The sequence below is a fragment of the Silurus aristotelis genome (assembly GCF_946808225.1).
Source record: "Silurus aristotelis genome assembly, chromosome: 22".
NCBI classification, from domain to species: Eukaryota; Metazoa; Chordata; class Actinopteri; order Siluriformes; family Siluridae; genus Silurus; species Silurus aristotelis.
In genome coordinates this window covers 13242254-13266819 of record NC_139595.1, presented here as the reverse complement: position 1 = coordinate 13266819, position 24566 = coordinate 13242254, and the positions used below count along the sequence as shown (strand labels likewise).

At 40.0% G+C, this 24566-nt stretch overlaps 1 protein-coding gene across 1 annotated transcript in view; it reads right to left on the bottom strand.

Annotated features, from left to right (window-relative positions):
- The window catches only part of dip2cb (disco-interacting protein 2 homolog Cb), a 57856-nt gene extending 38167 nt beyond the window's left edge, over positions 1-19689 (bottom strand). Inside the window, exon 1 of the mRNA XM_083525476.1 lies at positions 18772-19689. Within this exon, the coding sequence (XP_083381602.1) occupies positions 18772-18850 (79 nt within the window). The 5' untranslated portion in view covers positions 18851-19689. The remainder of the gene's footprint in view (positions 1-18771) is intronic.
- Positions 19690-24566: the final 4877 nt, after the last annotated feature.

Here is a 24566-nt window from a genome sequence, read left to right as displayed (position 1 = left end):
CACACAAATATTACACATTCACAGGTGCATGTTCCCCATTCCCACTCTTTACAAACATAATATCCCGAGAATAAACACTTTAATGATTGTAGGATTCATATGGAATTATCCTGAGCCCTGGGCCTGCTGTAACATCTGCCCAGAGTGATTTAACCTCAAGTGGACAGCTGTAGCATGTAGCTTTATACGTGTGAGAATTTGAATACGAATTTCATACGGTATTTTATGATGAGGCACAGCGCATGTAGGATGTTTTGGAGACAAGCTGAGGGAGGCGAGATTAAGATGGTTTGGATATGTGCAGAGGAGGGACATGTGGTAAGCCGGAAGAAGAATGCTGAGGATGGAGCCACCAGGAAGGAGGAAAAGAGGAAGTCCAAGTAGGAGGTTTATAAATGTGAAGACGGAAGACATGCAGGAAGTTAGGTTAAAAGAGGCAGATGTAGAGGACAGAGGGGGTTGTAGACGGATGAGCCACTGTGGCGACCCCTAATGGAAGAAGCCGAAAGATGAAGATTTCTGACGAAAGACCGATTCTCTGTCAGTCTGCGACTGCAATCACACTACGCTTTTCTTTCCAGTGACTTCCATTTATACGCATTTGAATTGGAATGCTGAAAACACAAGCAATGAAAAAAAATTCTGCATTTCCAAAAGTTGGTGAACTCTGACCTGCAAATTAGACATATGGAAGATCGAGAGGTTACAGTGGGACCTCTACAGAGAATACAAGACGAAGAAAGTACCGAATATAGTGGTGTCGCAGCATTAAAACCACAGCTTTAAAACAATGTAAACTCAACATAACAAAAGCTGCCTGCTTTGCTGTCACTGCTTACACAAACAAATCGCATATTTTAAAACCTTCGTATCCAGCGGCTGCCCAAATTCGCAGCAGTCTTCCAAGAAAATTCACATGCTGAAAGTGTAGTCAAGCTACAGCCTTAAACTAAACTTGATTTTAGGCAAAAATGTGGTTTCACAGTTTGGTCGCATGGTATGCTAACAGAAACTGAGATGACGGAAGATGATAAGATAGCGGTGTCAGCTTTATCCATCAGGCTAGCAGTGGTGAACTCGACTGTTTCATCTTGTAATGATTATGTAATTTCCTACTACTGCAATGATGCTGTCTTTTAGGTAGTACTTCGGGAAGTATCTGGGCACCACTGTGTTCACAATACAAATGGAATGTGGTCATATACACTACATGGACAAAATGTAAAAGTATTAAAGGGTTATTCCCTCATTAATGACGCATTATACAGTTGGTAAATTAACTACAGAATATGGGAAAAAAATATGGTTCACAAAATTGTATGTTACTGGATTTAGTAGCGATTTTTAGATCTTAAGAGGGCGAGAGCGATACGACAAAATCATAAATATCGCTACAAAATCCAGTGACATACAATTTTGTGACTCCAGCTTTATGCTAAGTTAAAGCACACAAATGGGTGAAAAGTCTGTTAAAACCATATTTTTTCCCCCATATTCTGTAGTTGATTTACCATCTGTATGATGTGTCATTAATAAGGGAATAACCCTTTAATGCTTTTACATGTAGTGTATATGACTACAAATGGAATGTGGTACAATATGATGTACGATGTACGGTACGTTGGACACACAACTGGGAAGAGCGTATCTCCCACCGTTTCAAACAGCAATTTTTGTAATAAAAACATGTCATCCAAGCCCTCAAGAATGTCTCCTGCTTGTTGTGAAAAAAGAAGAGGAAAACCATCAGTTTAGAGCAGAAAATTTTAATTATACATTAGCATGAAGCAGAAAAGACTGTCTCAGTCATAGTACAATCTTTGACTCGTCGTTGTAGCTCATCACCATCGGAAGTAGAGGACTACCTGTACTCCCTTTACTTAAACTAGGAGTCTCAAATCTGTTTCAGCATGACAATACCCCTGTGTACAAAGCCAGCTCCAGAAAGATATGGTTTGCATGGGTTGGAGTGGAAGAGTTTGCATGACCTGCTATAGAGCTCTAATCTGAACCCTATTAAACCCCATTGGAAAGTTTCGAAATGCTGACTGCACCTCAGGCCTCCTCGCTCTACAACAGTACCTGACTTTACTTCCTGACTGGATGAATGATCACAAATCTCCACAAGCACACTCAAACATTTTGTGGAACATCTTCTCAGGCGAGTGAATGTTATTGTAGCAGCAAATGGGACTAAATGTGGAACAGGATGTTTAAAAAGCACATACAGTGAGGAAAATAAGTATTTGAACACCCTGCTATTTTGCAAGTTCTCCCACTTAGAAATCATGGAAGGGTCTGAAATTGTCATCGTGGGTGCATGTCCACTGTGAGAGACATAATCTAAAAGAAAAAATCCAGAAATCACAATATATGATTTTTAAACTATTTTTTTGTATGATACAGCTGCAAATAAGTATTTGAACACCTGTCTATCAGCTAGAATTCTGACCCTCAAAGACCTGTTAGTCTGCCTTTAAAATGTCCACCTCCACTACATTTATTATCCTAAATTAGATGCACCTGTTTGAGGTCATTAGCTGCATAAAGACACCTGTCCACCCCATACAATCAGTAAGAATCCAACTACTAACATGGCCAAGACCAAAGAGCTGTCCAAAGACACTAGAGACAAAATTGTACACCTCCACAAGGCTGGAAAGGGCTACGGGGAAATTACCAAGCAGCTTGGTGAAAAAAGGTCCACTGTTGGAGCAATCATTAGAAAATGAAAGAAGCTAAACATGACTGTCAATCTCCCTCGGACTGGGGCTCCATGCAAGATCTCACCTCGTGGGGTCTCAATGATCCTAAGGAAAGTGAGAAATCAGCCCAGAACTACACGGGAGGAGCTGGTCAATGATCTGAAAAGAGCTGGGACCACCGTTTCCAAGGTTACTGTTGGTAATACACTAAGACGTCATGGTTTGAAATCATGCATGGCACGGAAGGTTCCCCTGTTAAAACCAGCACATGTCCAGGCACGTCTTAAGTTTGCCAATGACCATTTGGATGATCCAGAGAAGTCATGGGAGAAAGTCATGTGGTCAGATGAGACCAAAATAGAACTTTTGGGTCATAATTCCACTGAACGTGTTTTAAGGAAGAAGACTGATGAGTACCATCCCAAGAACACCATCCCTACTGTGAAGCATGGGGGTGGTAGCATCATGCTTTGGGGGTGTTTTTCTGCACATGGGACAGGGCGACTGCACTGTATTAAGGAAAGGATGACCGGGGCCATGTATTGCGAGATTTTGGGGAACAACCTCCTTCCCTCAGTTAGAGCATTGAAGATGGGTCGAGGCTGGGTCTTCCAACATGACAATGACCCGAAGCACACAGCCAGGATAACCAAGGAGTGGCTCTGTAAGAAGCATATCAAGGTTCTGGCGTGGCCTAGCCAGTCTCCAGACCTAAACCCAATAGAGAATCTTTGGAGGAGCTCAAACTCCGTGTTTCTCAGCAACAGGCCAGAAACCTGACTGATCTAGAGAAGATCGGTGTGGAGGAGTGGGCCAAAATCCCTCTTTCAGTGTGTGCAAACCTGGTGAAAAACTACAGGAAACGTTTGACCTCTGTAATTGCAAACAAACAAATATTAACATTGACTTTCTCAGGTGTTCAAATACTTATTTGCAGCTGTATCATACAAATAAATAGCAAAAAAAAATCATACATTGTAATTTCTGGATTTTTTTTTTTAGATTATGTCTCTCACAGTGGACATGCACCTACGATGACAATTTCAGACCCCTGCATGATTTCTAAGTGGGAGAACTTGCAAAATAGCAGGGTGTTCAAATACTTATTTTCCTCACTGTATGAATCTTACACATATGAATGAAACTTTTGTCCATACAGTGTATGTTTAGGGTTTTGATCTGATTAGGAAAATTGATCCAGAGTCAAAAACAGGGTCAATGTGACAGCAAAGTCCATTTTTTCCATCGACTCCTTCCTGTTTGTCTTATAAAGATGGCTCTTGTTCTGGAACATAATACCCATTTTTATTGCCATCGGTCTATAAGTGATTAAACAATAGTTCAAGAAAGTGGTTGTTTCATATGATTGATATGGAATTATCATTGTAACCAGCAGATGATCAGAAAAGAGTTTGGGATTGCCCCAAAAAGGATTAAGTTTACAACAAGGTCAAATGATTGAAATAGTTTTTCCTCTTTAAATAGCTTCCTTCCTATTTGAAGTATATTTCCAAGGGTATTTTGTTTGGCAAATCTTTAAATAACCTTGACAGTCACTATGTCACTGTTACACATTGACAAAACAATATACCACCTTAATGAACATTTTTGGTGTGTGTTTTGCAGAGTCTGATACATTCATCAGTGTTAGTGATGGCGTCTATTCTGATCAGGGGGAAATCTGTGAGAAAAAATGATGAAAATGCAGAAAAGTGTGTTCATTGACAATATTTAATCAATGGAGGCAATTCAGTCAGCAGCACATTGTGTAACACTACACTGGGTGTTTTGTTTTGTTTTGTTTTTTTGAACTCAGCAATTTGATATCAGTGAAGTGTTTAGGTGTGTGAGACCTTTTTTTTTTTCCCAAAACCCACCCCCACCCATTCCCTAAGGAATTCCTCCTGCACTCATTTGTGGTATCTTTCAAAGCTAAATAAAATTGAACTAAAATCCCCCCCTTACCTAAATGTACATAAAAACACACATTGTAATATATGGACAATAGTTTGTGCACACCTGAGCCTAAGATTCAAATGTGTTTTTTCTACATCCCATTCCACATTTAGTCCCCATTTGATGTTCCACAAGGGACTGGTGTGTGGTTGTGGGGATTTGTGTTCGTTCAGCCATTAGGGCATTAGTAGCATCAGGTACTGATATAGTGTGAGGAAGCCTCAGGTGTATTCCAATTCGTCCCAAAGGTGTTCCAATAAGGTTAAGGTCGGATCTTCAATGAAGAGTTACTCAAGATCTTCCACAACAACCCAAGCATGTCTTTATGAACCTGGCTTTGTACACAGGGGTATTGTCATGGGACAGGTTCGAGTCTCCTAGTTCAAGTGAAGGAAAAATTCTATGGTACTTCCTTCAAATTGTGCACCTCCGACCACATAAAGGTGAAAAGTCAGGTATCCTAAAACATTTGTCCATATAGTCAATATTTTATACTATGGTGGCTGACGACTTATTTTTCCATTGTAATCCTGGTCTTGGATTCCTGCTTACACAAATTCAGCAAATACATTCATTATACATTTTCATTGAAAAACAGTGATCTAAAATCGCTGCTTGAGGCTTAGACCTTTAGAATGAAGTATAGTTAGTCATGGTTACTCTTGTCCCTTTTTATTTGATCTATTGCAAAACACCTGAGAACAAAGGGATATTGTTCGCGCTGGTGCAAAACTAAAGGCTAAGAGGTTCAATATAAGTTGGATGGTGAGAGGATGCCTGAGAAATGGAGAAGGAGTGTGCTGGTACCGGTTTTTAAGAATAAGGGAAATGTGCAGACCTGCAGTAACTACAGGAGAATAAAGTTGTTCAGTCACACCATGAAGTTATGGGAAAGAGTAGTGGAAGCCAGGCTAAGAGAAGAAGAGACAATCTGTGCGCAACGGTGTGGTTTCATGCCAAAGAAGAGCACCACAGATGCATTATTTGCTTTGAGAATGTTGATGGAGAAGTATAGGGAAGGTCAGAAGAAGTAGCAGTGTGTGTTTGTGGATTTAGAGAACGCGTACGACAGGGTGCCAAGAGAGGAGTTGTGGTATTGCATGAGGAAGTCTGCTGTGGCAGAGAAATATGTGAGGGTGGTGCAGGACATGTATAAAAATTGTGCAGTGAAGTGTGCAGTAGGAATGACAGACTGGTTCAAGGTGGAGGTTGGACTGCATCAAGGATCGTCTCTGAGCCCTTTCCTGTTTGCAGTGGTGATGGACAGGTTGACTGACGAGGTCAGACAGGAGTTTCCGTGGACTATGTTGTTTGCGGATGATATTGTGATTTGTAGTGAGAGTAGGGAGCAGGTTGAGAAGAGCCTGGAGAGGTGGAGGTATGCACTGGAGAGAAAGGGAATGAAAGTCAGTAGGAGTAAGACAGAGTACATGTGTGTGAATGAGAGGGAGGGCAGTGGAGTGATGCAGTTGCAGGGTGAAGAGGTGAAGAAGGTGGAGGAGTTCAGGTACCTGGGGTCAACAGTGCAAAGTAATGGAGAGTGTGTTAGAGAAGTGAAGAAAAGAGTGCAGGCAGGGTGGAGTGGGTGGAGAAGAGTGATCGCAGGAGTGATTTGGGATAGAAGGGTATTTGCAAGAGTGAAAGGGAAAGTTTATAAGACTGTGGTGAGACCTGCGATGTTGTATGGTTTAAAGACAAGAGGCAGATCTGGAGGTAGCAGAGCTGAAGATCCTGAGATTTTTATTGGGAGTGATGAGGATGGACAAGATTAGAAACAAGTTTATTAGAGGAACCCCATGCAGGACGTTTTTGGGGACAAAGCGAGACAGAGACCTGATCGAGATCGTTTGGACATGTGCAGAGGAGGGACTTGGGGTACATCGGTATATCATAATTCTTACATTTTGTAAAGCTGCTTTGAGACAATGCTCACTGTGAAAAGTGCTATAGAAATGAAATAAAATTAATTGAAGTTTCTCTTTATATTTCTTTACGTCTTGTGTGTAATCCAGCAGAGAGCCTTTTACACAAAGAAGAGCTAATGTTGTTCCATTCAGTGTTGATGAGTTTCGAATTTTGTGAACTTCCCTAAACATTTGCGTTAAAAGACGACTATAGAAGTGAAGTTAACGCCCATATCGTGGCACCCAAACTCTCAGAAGTGCCTCTGTTTCGTTCTTGATAATATTCTGACCAACGATTTGTTGTTAAGACGGTTAAAAGCTTAGGCTCAGTTCGTTTTCTTTTGTTCGGGAATGCCGTACATAAAAATAAACGCATCAGGGTGACGCGGCTACATTTGGGATTGACACTCGAATAGCCAGCCTGTTTAAACCTCAGATTTAGCCTGCATGCACTTCATTCTAGCCGGCTAGAGCAGCTTGTTTTTAGTAACACACCCCAAAAACAGGAATGCACCAAATCATAGAGCCAAACATGGCCATGAGTTTAAAATAATCAACTTTTTTTTCCTCTTCTTCTTCCCCTCATTTTTCTCACCAGCAATTTTTATGAACCAACATGTTCTAGATTAAACATTTATCAAGACTTTCTAAAGACCTTACAAAGTAATAACTCATGTCAAGCAGTACACTTTTATTTAATCTTTTACAAACAGAATTTCTCCATTAAATATTATTTAGACTGGGTTTTATGTCAAGTGTATTCATCGATTAAATAATTCATTCATTTAACAGTATATTCATGTAAACATGTTTAGAATAACTTTTTTGAAGTGGCTGTCATGAAACACTGCAAGTGTTGGAATAAAATATAGGAACAAACACACTTCAATATTCCAATGAGTCGTGTCGAAGAGCTTAACGTGGAAATCGTTAGTTGAGGTCTGAGCCAAATTATCGTTTGCGTTTAATTGAAAAAAAGAAAAGCACCCACTCAAACACGCGAGGAAAATAACCACGTACAAATACATTATTCAAAATGACGTTCTAAACAGATATAATGCAGGGAAGAACAAGAACTAAACTCTAACATAAAAAGCAACCACACATGCAAAATAAATCAATAAAATAAAAATCTTTACACGTGATTGGAGGCTAATTATGAATTGATGCGATGTGATGAAGCTGAGGTCGAGGAACTTTCGGAAACGGACTTCACATGACACAGCGACAAGCTTGGCATTTCTACCTCTGTGTTTTCTCACTGTTTCCTGCAGCATAGCTTTTTATCCAGTGGTTTAAAAGAAATCACCTTTTTGGTTAAGTGCACACCCAGTTCAGTATAAAATCCCAATAAAAATATAGATATTTGAAATACTAAATGGATACACACAGAGGTGTACACTCAAACAACACACCTCCATTATCCTGTGATATTTCTACACTACTAAGAGCTGTAACACTCCCTACTGCGCACTGAAACAATCGCACATGTCAAGCCAAGAACAACATCACACATCCTCCTCATGTCATGTCTTCCTCATGCCTTCCTCTTTCTCTACCTCTTTCATTTCCACACTTATGCACTGTTTATGAATTCGTCTCCGCGCTCTACAGCGGTGTCATTTTGCATAATAAAACTGCATGCAGGTCGAAGGTTCTCTTTCTAGCTCTCTCGCTCTCTCACATACACACACGCTAATTTTAGCACAGCTACTAACAGCATCTGAAGCATCCGAAACATTTACTGTAACGTGTGTGTGTGTGTGCACACCAATCTGACAATCCTATTTTCAGAGCACCGGGTTTGGAAGGATCACACAAGTAGCTTAATCGTGCAACTTTCCGTTTTGGGCCTTTGGGCTTTAAACAGCAACGCCTACGATCCTGTGGTCACGCCCTTTTGTCAAACTCCTGCAGCATCAGCCGTTAGACATCATTCAACCAAGGGTGGGTCATAACCACAGGAGCTAGTTTTATTGCATGCACACAAAAAACCCTCAAGATCAATGCAGAGATGAATTTTAAATAGTTTAATATTAATATGTATAGGCAGGAACGCTACATGCTGTAAATGTAAAATGTACGTTTGCAGCATACAGAACTCGAAAAAAGTTAAAGTGCTTTGTAAAAAAAAAAAACATGACCCTTGTGCTTGTGCAAATAGGTCCGACTCTTACAATACTAACAACACCATGAAGTTCAACAGCGCTTGTAGAGAGGAGGAGTACAACAAGCGCTTGTTGAAGAGCTTAGTAAAGAGGCAGATCTTCAGTCTTTGTTTGAGGACGGCCAATGACTCAGCTGTTCAAACACTAAGGGGAAGTTCAGTTCACCACCCAAGTGCCAGGATACAGGAGGAGTCTTTGGGCATTTCTACCTTGTACCTTAAAGACTGAAGGGTCGAATCGAGTACTTCTAGATATCCAGTACAGAATGAGGTTTTTTTAGTATCTTCAGGCACATGGGGCCTGTTTTTGGCTTGGAAAGTGAGGTTCGATGCGATTAATTCCAGGAAGAATGAACACAACTAAAAGGAGACCACAAACAAGAGCTCTAAGGAGGTCTAAATAGCTGACTCCCATAACCACTCAAAAAAGCAGTGATATCGGAAAGTTTCAAGGCTAGTATCGTAACGCGCCAACAGATGACAGCACAAGGTTGTACGCACAGTCACAGGGAGCACCGACCTTTATAAGTCAGTGTGCCAAAAGACATTGTCCTGTGTACATCTGGAGCAGTGCAACTGGTGCTATTCAGACACCGTGAGCACAATGTCACAGAGCTCCCCTCACACGTGAGTTTCTCGCAGGAAACAACATGATCTCACTTCCCGCACCCACTCTACTCGCCAGATTTGACTCCTGCAGACTTTGCCCTCTGCCTGAAGATGTAGATCCGGCTCAAAGGTCGCAGTTTTGACACCGTTGCGGAGATCCAGTGCGATAAGACTTTCAGGACAGATTCTAGAAGGAACGCAGTATTGCTGTGCAAGGGGGCTACTTGGAAGGTAATAGTGTGGAAACATAGATTAAATAAAGTACTCACTTGCAAACAAAGCATGTCTCAAAACTTTGATACCAACTCGTTTTAGCACACAAAATCTGTCTGCTATATTTCTAATATAAATTTGTTAAATAAATATAACAAATAAAAACATGAGACGGCCAGACATCCAAAATATATACTAAAATACCACCCTTAGTTTAGGAACCCGTGCTAAAGTAATCTTGATATAAAGAGTGCAGATTGATGGTCATTTACAAATGCAAGATATTACAACACTACAGATCCCTACAATATAGAAACTTCATCCACTCGTCAGGGTTTTAAACAAAGCCAGATGACGCTTTTCATTGTGTTCCTGAATTCGGATCCATGTTGTGGACTCTGCTTGGGTGACTTGAGAGGCAAGATCAGAACAACAGCACGGACTGGTGTGGATTGGGAACATCTGAGCTCTTAGGTCAGGAATGCGAAATGAGGCCCAGGATAAACGGTTCCATTCACATACTCAAGAAGAAATTAAAAATAGAAACGGGAGTTATGAGACAGCTGAGCAACCTGATCCGGGGAGCAAATCCTTCCCCTCTCTCTCTCTATCTCTCTCAGTCCTTTTCTTCACATTACTCTCCTTCTGCCCAGCACACACACAATGGAGAACTCTTGTTCAGAAGATGAACATGTCAAAACTGAATAACTGGGGAGAAGTGATGTGACATGACATGACTAAGCATAAAAACAGTATATGCATAGTGGTCAAAACCAAACACAACAAACTACCACAAGAATCCCAAACATCTTCAGTATGGAACAGATTACTAACCCTTCAGATAGGTTTCATCATAGAATAGGTGATTTAAGAGGAAAAGCAGACCAAACCACACCGGCGAAACGTCACCCACAGGAAAACGGAGCCATTATATATATATATATATATATATATATATATATATATATATATATATATATATATATATATATATATATATATATATATATATATATATATATATATATATATATTTATTTCCCTTGAATTCGTCACACATCTGGAGATGGACCTTTCTGACTTACAGAATTCTTCCCATATGCGCGTATTACACACAAAATGACGCAACATGCTTTAAATATGGAATTCACCACCATCTCTTTTGTCTTTCTTTGTCTCTCAAACCCACACCCAGGCACCCATGTGCGGAATGTAGGTCAAGTCAAAAAGCTTCCTCAATTTATGACCCACATGCACACAATAAATATGTAACTGACTTTATAAAATATTAACTCTTGATTGCCAGGATGTAGGGCCTGAAAAGCACACGAGCGCACGCTTCTGCGTATGTGTATGCTAGTTTACATAAAATACCTGTAGAGCAGGATGAACACCTGCCCTATGATAACGCACCAAGCACACGTTGAGAGGAAAAACACACACACAGAGAGAGAGAGAGAGAGAGAGAGAGAGAGAGAGAGAGAGAGAGAGAGAGAGAGAGAGAGAGAGAGAGAGAGAGAGAGAGAGAGAGAGAGAGAGAGAGAGAGAGAGAGAGCGCGCCAGATCGACTAACCGACAAGCAAACAGATCCCAATGTGTTAACGCAAGTGCTGACACATTCAAACACACGCTATCAGGCTATCAGGTCAGAAACTGCAATCTGTGATCTGCTGCTGCTACTACAAAAAAAAAACAAAAAAAAACAACAGAGCTTATTGTATAAAGTATCATCAGCTCATTTTTTTCAAACGCAGCACCGATATACATTTAAGTTTGTGGACACCAGAGTATAAACAGTGCTTTTTAAACATCCCATTCCACATTTATATCCAATTTGCTCTTACAATAAGCTCCATTTTTCCAGGAAGACAATCCACTAGATTTGGGAGTGTCCTTTTGGACATTTTGGAGATTGATGTAAGGTGATGTGATGAGGCCTGGGGTGCAACTGTTCAAGAGTTGAGGTCAGAGCTCTGTAGCAGGCCACTCAAGATCTTTCACTCCAACCCATGTAACCCAACTCATATCTTCATGGAGTTTAAAGCGCATTACGGCGCTAAGCTCTGGATAACGCGGTCGGCAAACAGATAAACGCATGACATCCTGCGTTAAAGAAGCACAAAAGACGTTATTGTCGTCAAGGTGACGTCGTTTTAAGATGTACCACTGAGTCGTTGAGTTTCTGGGATTCTATTTTGATTTCCACGCAAACTATAAACATAAACTGTGTGGGAAAACCTGCAGCTTTTTACCTCGAGCAGCATCTGCGTTATTTTCCCCGGACATTTATATTAGGAGATGAAGTCAAAAATGATGACGAGGAATACTAGTACGTTATGTAAACAATGAAATATAATGATACAGTAAGTTATTTACTTCTCTGGGAAGCCACACTAATACGTGTAACCACGTAACCGCGCTATGTGATGCTGAGGTAGATATTATTCTCCAAGGAAAAATGAACAAAAGCGAGGATGCAAATTGGATTTAAGCATAATGTTCTTTGTAGTTGTAAGTCATAATAGTGAGAACGTTCACTGGGTTAGCTGTCAAGTACTAGCTGAGGGTAAGCTGTCCGTCTCCTCTCTTATTAAAACCTGAAGATGAAATCGATCGCATTTCTGTTCACGTAGCTTTTCATACAGCGTTAAAAGCATTTTGCTCTTTGTGAAATCGCTGTTCGGGTCGTAAAAAACTGACAAATTCCTATTAATATTAATATATATTATTATATGTACACGTTATTATGATAACATTTCATTTGAATACATAATTAAATACATTATTGCAATTATTATAAAATATATATACAATTTTATCATTTTCATACTGGATTCCTTCGCCATTTGCTTATTCTGGGTGCAACTATACTAAAATATTCAAATAATATACAAACTGTTTATGTACAGTGGTCTGGGAAAACACCTCATATTGCTGGAATTGTTTTTTTTTTTTTGTTGTTGTTTTTTAACTAAAAATAGAGAAACTTCGATTGATCCCAATCCAGCTCCTCTGAAGGACAGCGCATCTACTACCTCTATGTTTTTAACTTAACCCACTAATGGAAAAAACAACATTACTGACCGATCGTATCTCATTACATACTAAACTGGTTTAGAGTTTTATGGGGCATTTGTGCTACAGCAAATATCTCCAAATCATGGCATTCGTTGCATGAGAAAATGCCATTTTTTCCCTCCTGATATGTTTGTTAAAACCCCTTACATGTCTTTTTTTTGTAGGGAGATGTTAAGGAACGATAGAAAAGGTTTCAAAAACCACTTATCAATCTGGATACATTTCTCTGTATGTTTTGGCCCCCTGTACAAGCGGATTTTAAAAAATAAATAAAAAACATTATTCTCTAGTAAAAAAAGATATAAGGAAAAAATAAATACATAAATAAAAATAAGAGAGGAATAAAATACAATTTACAATACAATCATTTAGAATAAAACTAAAATAAAAATTTAATCGACCACAAAAAACAGGATATAAAGTATAACAAATAGCAGCACTTCAAGACATTGTGACTTATGAGATTATTTAACAAAGTGCAGCCGCCAAAATGGGCAAATTTGGAAATCTGTGTGTGTGTGTGTGTGTGTGTGTGTGTGTGTGTGTGTGTGTGTGTGTGTCTCCCAAGGGAACAAATCTAAAAACGCAGCTGTAAGGCCTACAACAGAGAAACAGTGGGCTACTCAAATCCGATAAACGCCTTTTTAGTCACGTAATATAGTCACGTGATCCATCCAACTCAAAAACACTTTATAGGATTGGGTTACCTACAGCAACTAAAACGTTTCATCTGTCTGTTTAAAAAAAATAAAGGAACAGATATTAACTAAATTGCCTGACGAAGTTAAAACACAGTCCAGTCAAGTCTATTTCTATAGCGTTTTTCACAACGGACATTGTCTCAAAGTAGCTTTACAAACTTTAACAGTTTAGGTGAACTGTGTGTATTTATTCCTGATAAACAGCCATGGCGACTGTGGCAAGGAAAAACTCCCTTAGATGTTATGAGGAAGAAACCTTGAGAGGAACCAGACTCAAAAGGGGAACCCATCCTCATTTGGGTGACATCAAGTGTGTGATCATAGTCTTTAAACAATACAGACCAAAGCGTTTTGTACACATGCGCAGTACAGGAATATAAGCGTTTTCGGGTATATTAGTGTGGGTGTGCAGTATTATATTCATAAAGCGGAAATCTCAATGTATAATCCAATAGTGATAATCATTTTCAGGCTATTTATCTACAACATCCGACTGGGTTTCTAAAATGCCACTTACTGCTGTCTGTGTAACTGTAAATAGAAGCATACATACCAACATTAATAATACATTTATCTATATAGGACACTTCTGTCTGTTTAACGGTACTTACCTATTCACATTCATCATGAAATAAGCTCAAATTAATAGCATGTAAAACTACATTTTTAAGATTAAGTATATGGCGACAATGTCCACAACTACTGCAATATTTCATTTCACATTTTTTCCATGCAAAAACTTTTTGAAGCATCAAATCCATGCGATTAAGGCAGTAACACCCCATCATTAGGAGACCCTTCTGCATCAACTCCTTTTCCTGCGCTTTTATATTCTCTTTACACGCTGTCCCTCTTCAATTCACAACATATTTTCAAAAACTCAATTCCATTAATGAGTCGCTGCTGAACATTGATTTTGTGTCTCGCAACCTTTTGTGTGATTTTGATGTATTGTCTGAGGTCATTAGGCTACAAAAAAAATCTATTTACAAACAAGCCTTAACCTCCTGGCAGAAGCAACCAGGAACTAAAAGATACTAAAGGTACTTCGCAACAAATCCGTGAGCAATCACAGAGATCATATCAATGAACCGAACTGAGAGTTCCTCTCGATATATGGAAATGTTCCAAGTACAGCAACGAGCCTATGAGAATCAAAATAAATATCGTCAGCTAACATGTGCTGCGGATCCCTGAACGTGGATCTATGGTCCATCTGTCTGTGTGGGATGATGAGAGCAAAAAGTTCAATAACAATCCTTATATAACAGAAGTACAAAAGTACTGAGACATTTGACTTTTCCAGCCATATGAGGTTCTTCCCCGAAGTGTTACCACACAATCTGTAGCACACCACTGTGTAGGATGTCTTCAGATAAGGTTGCATTATACTTTCCTTTCACTTGAACTAGGAGACCCAAATCTGTTCCAGCAGGACAATGCCCCTGTTCACATGTGAGCTCCATGAAGATCTGGTTTACATGTGTTGGAGAGGAAGATCTTGAGTGACCTGCTATAGAGCTCTGGTCTCAAACCTATTGAACACCTTTGGAATGAATTGGAATGCTGACTGAACCCCAGGTCTCCTCACCCTACATCAGTACCTGCCTTTGCCTTGTGGCTGAATGATCACAAACGTGGATGATCAGCTGTTCTTATGGTCAGGTGTCCAAGGTGTGACCATGACCCCTTTATGTAGATCTTCTATGAACTTTGGTCACAAAGCTTTGGGTCAACGCCTTGGGTGGTTCCATGAAATTCCGGAGTAAGAACGGGAGCTTTGAGGATGGATTTGGACTGTAGTTAATGTCAACAGTCTGCTACACTGACTCAAGACTTCAGTTTGCTTCTGATCACCATCACTGCACCCAGCAACATAGTTTATCTGCAATAGATGGACATTCGGTGCAACCCAGACGAGGATGAGATCCCTCTTGAGTCTGGTTCCTCTTAAGGTTTCTTCCTTATTCCATCTCGGAGAGTTTTTCCTCACCAAAGTCGCCACCGGCTCGTTCATCAGGGACAAACTTACACTTACAAAGAACATATTAATTTTTTATCACCACATTATCTGTGTAAATCTGCGTTGAGACAATGTTTATTGTTAAAAACGCAATATAAATAAAAATTGAAAGCTGGAGGCCCATGATTGTCTATACAGCATACAGATTTCCCTTCACTAGAACTAAGAGGCCTAAATCTGTTCCAACATGACAATGCTCCTGAGCACAAAGCGAGCTTTGTACCAAATTTGTTGTCAAATTTGGTTTGAAAGCACTTAAGTGGCCTGGATAGAGCCATAACCTCACAGTAAACCTTTGGGATAAACTGGAATGCAGTCTGATCCACAGGCCTCACAAATGCTCTTGTGGCTGAATGAACAAAAATTCCTTAAACAGCGCTCCAAAATCTAGTGGGCAACCTTTCCAGAAGAATGGCATCTACTATAACAGCAAAGAAAAGGCTCCATACGAGTGGCATGCTTTAGGAAAAAGGGCGTTCAACTAGCTCATATGAATGTCATGGTTAGATGTCCTTATACTTTTGATCTAGCAGGATCTTAGCATGCACAAGAACGTACTCGATGCAATTAGAGAATAGACCTGTTTATAGATACAAGGATGTAAAACTGTTTTCAAATCCTTTGTGCTGAAGACTGAATTCTCTCACAAATCATTATATATATATTTATATATATATACACATATATATGAAAAGTATGATAATATTTCTTAGTCGTGATTGAGATGGGTTTTTATTCTAACCGGCACTTTTCTCTTTCCCAAACACAAAGATGGGCACACTATCCAATGCACGAGAAAAGGAAAAAAAAAAATCCATCCTTTTGTTTGGTGGAATGATGCAATCGCAAGAAAACTTGCCTGCTTCTGTTTAGCCTTTAAGAACAGGCCCTAAAGTCTGCCTCCACTCGCACACCAACACAGAGTCCAGCAACTTTATTCCGTTCCTGACCCAAAGCTACCCACACGAGGTTTGTCCTGGGTCAAAATCACTGTCATTTTCCCAACGTCAGAGTCCAGAAATGGACAAAAATAGCACAGTGAGTAATGATGCTGCACACTGTGAACGCAATACACCAAGCAGTGCGTTAAAACCGAACGGCTGCACAGGTGATGTCAAAGAGCGGCTCGTGTTCACCGTTAATGAAAATAATGAGGGTTATATTATTCCCGTGACACAAACGTACGTCACACTCACGAAAATAATCGAGCCGGGATCTCCGTGCTCACACCGCTCAGTGAACGCAGATAATACGCTTTGCCGGAGAGCTCATTTGCATACTGCAGACTTTTGTGATATCAAGTGAAGCTCGGGAAATCAATGTCACGTCGGCCTGCGTTACGGGATCGTTCTTCCCGTTCGGTATGTGCTTAGTTCTTTGTTCTCGTGCTACTAACACACGCGCTCTTGCGCGCTCACGCACAAGAATGTTGTTTATTATGGTTTGGAGGTCTTATCACAATTAAAAGTGAATCAGAAACACTGCATCACGACTGACTCCAGACAGACGTGGAGCTCGGAGATAAAAGTGGAGAAACGATCTGGATGTGCTTCTCCCGCCTTACATTTCCAGACATCTCTTCATCTCCAGGAGGGTTCCAGAACCTGCTCATTTCAAGTCATTTAAAGTGCATGCACAGTTTAGGTGTAAGTGCATACCAAACCTGCAGATCTACAAAGATGACAAAATGCGATAAGTCTGTGAAACGGAACGCCGGATAATATTACAGTTACAGTCACCGCATTGCTTCCTGCATTGATTTTATTAATGTCCGACAGTTTAATAATCATATATTTATGCACCGAATAAGTATTTTAGGTAAGAGTGCATTACTCTGTACACTTGATGCCTTCGGGGGATTAAAACGCTAAAATAACACGTGACATTTGCTAGTTATGTATTAATTGGTATCTAGCATGAGTTGCTTTTGCCATGAGAAGCTTTTGCCATGAGAAGCTTTTAGAAGGCCAGTAATATAGTCAGAAGATTCCTATGAAAGCTCCACCGCAGAAACCGGTAGAGACGCCATGAGATGAGGGAATGCTTTGTTTTGTCTAAATAAGCGTTCAGGTCCACATTAGAATTCATGTCTCATAGTGGAGGAAGCTGTAAATATAAGGAAATATATTAAATGATGAATTTTCATAAAGCACAAAAAAAACCAACAACTAGAAAACAAAAAAAATAAAAAATTAACTCCATCCCGGTGCACAGAAATGCACTGCATGGAATACTGAAGCTACATATATTAGTTTAGTGCAAATTCAAGCCATCAACCTGCACTCGGTTTAGTAGGTAGACTCGCACTCAGTACTGGATCTACTGGCCTTCTGGGATTAAAAAAAAATTGGAATCTAATAATGTGAACTTACACTGAATCTTTGCGTTCCAGTTAATTGCGGATTTTTACAGAGCATAACATTACCTATCGTCGTTTCTGAATCAGTCGCCTCGGCCTACACATACAAACGCACTCGCAAATTATATTCCTCCTCGTTTATCATCGTAACTGGTTTATGCTCAGGGTTGCAATGAATCCAGTGTATATGAATCATGACCACGCTCGAACGTGGTCACACATGTATCGGAGGAAACCAAAGAACCACGAGGAAACCCTGAGAGAAGGGAAAACTCTGCATGTAACCTGACCTGCAATCAAAGTGCAACCGAGGAAGCAACTGATAATATATATATTTATTTTTGCTCCTGTTCAATGAATGCATTCAAGGTGACTGAGTGAACCTGAAAGCCCTGTTCACAACTATGACGACATGCACACTGCCTTCTGTAGAACTAACGGACCAGATTTGTGATTTCTGCCTGCACCCACTAGACACTGCGTCACTGCATCACAATCCTGAACCTCATCATGATCACGATAAGCAGACGGTTTATCGTACAGGTCGTTAGAAGTGTTAGACTCAAAATTATGGTGTGTGTGTGTGTTGCATGAGACATAAATGTGGGTCCTCTGGTTGTACGGGTCAGTGCATGAGGACACTACACTGTGAGCCCCCATACTCTCTCACACACACACACACACTGGGGGAACCATTCGCATTCAGACAGCGTACTGTATGTCTCCCTGAAAGAGAAAGACTGAGTGTGTATTGGAAAGTGAACGCTCGCGCGACCCGAATTATTGCACAAATCTCAGCACGCGCTTCATCCTGCACCAGAACCAAGTATATAAAAAAGGAGCCACTGTGAAGGCCCACTACGTGTCATCCAAGGTCGCAGGTCTCTACCATTCCGTTTATCCCCCCACATCAGAAAATTCATGAACGCGCGAGAGAAAACGTAAACACGCAAAGAAAAAAAACCCAAGTACGCGCAATGCTGCACGGGTTTAAGTCCCAATCTTCTCCATAACCACAGGCCTAAATGCAGCCACGAGAGAACCGCCGCCACTCACCTTCCGACAGCTCCAGTTCCAGCTCAGCGATCCGCGCTCGGATGTCCAGCGGCAGCGGTACTGCATCGCGCTCCGCCATTCGGTCTCCTCCCCGTGTGTCTCTCACACACAAACACTCACACACGTCTCACACACAGCACGCGCTCAGAGCCCGGACGGGCAGCGGGAGGATCCGCGCGTGCATTCGACTCGAGAGCACAAGCGCTCTAAAGGCTCGCTGGCGCGTGCATCAGAGCCGAAAAGGGGACAGTGGACGCGGATCCGTGCAATCGGGATGCTGCTTACGCCACTGAGAGACAGAGAGAGACAGAGGCTGAGTCAATCGGCTACAGCGCCTGTGCCGTGCCGTGGCGTTCGTGTCACGTGATAGCACGATGCACGTGTTTCCCGGTGGAGGGCGATAGAGCGCAGTGTCTGAGGGTCTAACGGAAATCTGCAGCTGTCTCTGCAAATCTCATAGAGCGGAATTTCTGCACATTTCATGATCACAACAATCTGAGCAGTTCTTTTGGTCAGAACTAGCTCACTTTTCCTCTTTTTGGGCTGTTCCATATTTGCATGATATTTAATACAATTAAGGATTATGAGAAAGTCATCTTATATCAGACTGGATCCAGCAGGGCCTGCAAAAAACCACCTCACCGATAGGAACGATTACAGAAAGTTTCCAATACCACTACAAACCATCACCATCAAAACCAGTATCGAACAGTTTCCCGTTATGTAGGGTTTTTGTGTATTTCATTGAATCATTGCGGAACCTTGAAATCCGTATGCTTCATCCGAATGACGTCCTAATGATCCATAATAGTATCCAGGAGATACCAACAGGTGAAGATGCCAAAGGTGTTCTATTGGTTCTTAATGGTTTTCACTCGACCAGCAGTCCCCAACCTTTTTTTGCACCAAGGACCAGTTTCTTGGTGACCCTGCAATAGACTATTTGCACAAAACAATTTATGGTTTTTACTGTGTCTAAACCACTGCACATATTATAATGGTTTCTATGTGTTTTTTTTTGCACTCAAACACACACACATTATAATGGTTTCTATGTGTTCTCTTTTGCACTCAAACACACTCACACACACACACACACACACACACATACACACATACACACAGGCCCTCTTGCAGACCTGGAAATTCACCGAACATTCTAGTGAAACTTGTAGTAATCTATAGTTACCAGCTGGTGAGTACTGACAGAAAGGACATAGATTTTAAATAAAAAATATGTTCAAATAAATTAACACAATATTGATGCAATTATCGCATATTAATATATCAGATTTTCTATAATTTTCTGTCATGTTAGGTAGTAATAAGGAAGCTGGTAAAGATGGTCTATGAATTTGATCAGCTATGTGTCCTGGGAGCAGGTTAGGATGAGCTTTCAGCAGGAATGAGGCTTTAAAAAGGAAAAAGAAAAAACACATTTGGAGCAATGTTTGGGGGAAGAGGATAAAATATAAACACTTGCCCAGTTGGTACAGCCAGATGGCACTATCACAGCAGCTTTGAAACAGACCTTGTGCCAGTCAGTGTGCCAGCTGTCTATTTTAAATAAAACCAAAACTTCGCAGCACTTCCAAGTTTGTGAATGTTTTCATTTATTGTCTTTTGCATCACAGTTTGAAAACAACTTGACACTAGTTCGGAGTCATGGGTGAATGTTTGCCTAGCTGTCACCTAAACTTAGGGTCTGGAGAGAGAGAGAACTTCATTAATCCAAAAGGGAAATTGTAAACTTTCTTAACCCATATGGATTTGATAGATGATCATACTAGTGGTGTACCGTATGAGCCTTTATTTGATTTTGATTCTCATAAGCATTATGATTTCAAATAAAAAACATATTTATAACAAGCCCAACATAAATATTAGACGTTGTAGCACAATTGTTTAATGGAATGTTAACTCCAGGTCGCCTCAGCTAAGATAATCCAGCAGTAGGAACAACATTACACTGTATCCAATTATTTGCTTCAGAATTTTCATTATTAATAATAATATTGTCTGGAAATTGGCTAAAAAATCATCTTTAAATGTTAACATGAATTTCAGAGTTTTTTTCCCCCAAAGCCCTCGAGCTCGCATGGACTGCACAAGTTTGTGCAAAACCTCATGGTACATTTTTGATCATATTCATATTTTTAATTAATATATACTTACATTTAATGGAAGAGATTTTATATTGAGAAAAAAATGCCACCTTTTGTACAAATCAGTTATAAATTTGCTTACAGTTAAATAGAAATCGAAATGTCACAGAATCTTGAATGTTAAACAATTAAATATTCAAGCTATTGTACAAATTTCCCTTTACTGTTTTGAAATTCACAAACCTTCTATTTATTATGTGTTTTAAAGGAAAATAAAATCCCAGATTGACACTGTGGTCTTAGACATTTGGATCCTACTGTATACATGCTCCCAAAAAGTAGGTAAGATCTGAGATTGTGGTCCATGTTGTAATAACTGAATCAATTTATACATATTTGTCTGCAATACAGTATGTTAATGCTGTGAGTCTTGTGGTATGTTACATCCCAAAGTTGCAGGCAGAACTGGGAAGGACACTACGCAAAACTCATTGAAACTAAAGAATACATTCACCACACCGTTACACGATTACACCACAAACATCAGCCTGAACTGTTGACTAATGGCTATTCATTTGGATTTTGTCTGTGTCAAAGTCCCTCGGACATCTGTAATTTCCAAAATAGTCGCCCAAGCCCTATTGACACCAACAACCATGTGATAGTCATTGAGATCCCTTTTCCCCCATATTCTTAGGTTTAATGTAACTCTTCCTGTATTTTCATACATTTTAAATGGTAAAAAAAAATAAATGGTCAGACTACAAATTCATTAATACACAGTCAAGACTATCAAGAGTCAAGTCTCAAGAAAACAACGCGTTCGCATTGGTGTTTTTATTCTACATAAATAAAACATTGATTTATATTTTTTTTATAGAAAGCACTGGGGTTGTGCATCGTACAGAGTACAGAATTCACAGAAAATGTTAGAAACTGTCCCATCACCATCATTCATCGAAGATGCATCGACATGAGCACAGATTGCACAGATTGCACAGACTGCAGTGCAATGAATGATGTATAAGAAAATCTGCATCCGATCTGCATCAGTATATTTTTCAAGCCAACTGATGAATCAGCATCAGCTTCAGTAAACATGCTCACATGCTCTGGGAAAAAAAAAGATTTCAAGCACAGACTGAAAATAAAGGTCTCAAATACACCATCAGTTATAACATAAAACCGCCTGCCTAAGATTGCGTAGGTCCCCTAAACAGCTAAAACAGCTCTGAAAGGTCAAATCATAGACTACATGAGAAACCCGAGCACCAAAACATTAGCAGCAGATCATTTATGTCCTATAAGTTGTGATTGTGGAACCTCCAGGGACTACACTTGCTTGTTTAGAACATCCCACTGATGCGTGATCAGATTGAGATCTGTACAATATGGAGGCCAAGTCAACAACATGGAACTTTTTTTCATGGTCTTTAAACCATGTCTGAACAGATTCTGCATGGGGTAAGGGGGTGTTCTTGGTCTGCAACAATGTTTAGGTAGAATATTGGCCAAAATATTACACTGTCACTGTTGGTACTTTTTCCCTTCATTGACCCATAACTGTTTATTTTGCAGGTGGCACTGTAACAATCAAACAATACATGGAAACTTAGGACTCTAGAATGTCCAGATGTGAGAGGGTCATTAAAAATTGAGCATGGGCATGAATTCAATTTAATACACTGGCTTTATTTAGTCCAAGTTTGTCTTTGTAAGTTTGTCCCTTCTGAGCAAACCATTGGCGACTGTGGCAAAGAAAAAGTCCCTGAGATGGTATAAGGAAGATTCCTTATAAGGAACCAGACTCAAAAGGGAACAATGAATATCCATTCATTATAGGTCTATCATTGTTGAGGCGTATGGTTCAGTGACAGACACTTAAATGTTCAGTGTTGTAGTGGTCATTGAGCAAAATTTATTTTTAATTGTAGTGGATTAAAGGTAGAAATTGTGCATATTAGCAATGACATTGCGTCAAGATTAGAAATTGTACAATATATGAGGCACTGGTAAAATATCATTCATACAATAGTCTCAAATATCACTGAACTTAATTCAAATGATCCAAATATTCTCCGAAAGGAAATAAGAGATCGATTGATTGCATTGCTAGTTTAGAGTTTTGTGTAGTTCTGTGTTCCTTTTGTTAATTTATGTTGTTTGATGAGGCACTTTGGTCCTGGAAACAAAACATTATCCTGTTTTACTATGTACTGCACTGTATATGGTTGAAATGTCAATAAAGCCTATTAGACTTGACTTGAATTAAAAGCTGTATTTATTTATTTCCATTTGGATTCCGAATGCTTATTTTTTGCGAAAAAACAACCACATGTTGCAAACTGTTGTGGTATAATAGAGGAGGGTGTACTTTCTTTTTCCGGTGATCATATGTAGTGTAACAGATTCAGGGACAACTTAATTAATCCTTCACTTTATTTGATTTAGTAAAACTCCATATTCGGGACACAGCTGTCTTCTCAGTCCCGGTTCCTCCTCTGAAAATCGCTATAGACCCCTTTAAAAAGTAAAGTTGTACTGTTTGTCTTCAGTCTTTCTTAAAAGACTCAGCTGTTGTGACAATCAGGGAGGTTCATTCCACCCCTTGGCTCCCCACACAGAGAACAGTCTTGATGCATGTCTTCCTTTGGCTCTTGAGGGACAGAGAGCCATGCGTGCAACTCAAAGGGATCGAAGCACAAAGCAGGGTTTGTTAAGTGCCTTCAGTTAGATGGAAGCTGGTGTGTTTGTGACTTTGTTGGCATGCAATGGGGTTTAAGATTACAGGCAGACACAGGAAGCTAGTTGTAATGAAGGTGCAGGAAATTCTGAGGAAATTATAATCCATTGGTGCAGATGCATTCTGGATTCTGGATCGAGAAAAAGACCTGACAAACATTAATTTGTATTAATGGCATTTATCAGAGAGTTACAATAAATACTTCATTATACCATGATTAGAGTGTTAATTTAAGTACTTCTTTGAAGACTTAGCTATTCAGACACCTGTGTGGCAGAACTGAGAAGAGTCTTGACACATGGCTTGCTTGTACCCTGTGAGATAGTAGGCCCAATCAGGCCCCATTTGAAGATTAGTGAGTGAGCATGGTTCAGTACAGGGTGAGCAGTATAAGAGCTGCGAGATAAGTGGGTGCTGGTCTGTTTTTGGCTTTGTAGTTAAACTTGTGTATTTTATATCTGATGCAGGTAGCCACAGGACGCTGGTAGAAGGAGCATAACAACGGTGTGCTGGAGAAAGAACTTTAAAAAGAGTTCAAAAACATAAGGTTGAAAATAAGCTGAGCAGCTGCATTCTGGATCAGTTGCATAGGTTGAATGTCCCTCAGAGGCAGACCTGCCTGAAGCGAGGAACAGTAGTCTCATCTAAAAATCAATCTTAAAATGACAAGGGATTAAATTAACCCACAAGTGCTTGAGCAAAAGTCTATAGGTATAGTAGGCCAGTTCCTTTTTCTATTGCTGTAAGAAAGAACCCTTTATGACGGGAGAAAACATGGGAACAATATTTATCTGTACGAGTTGTCATAGACTTCCAGATGAAGATGGCAAGAGTGGAGCGTCTCCAAGGAAACACAGTTTGTCAATGTTGATGCAATTTCCATTCAGGAGATGAGCTGTCATTCTTCATGAAAGACATGTGAGGACGCAAGCTAAGGCATGTAGCTG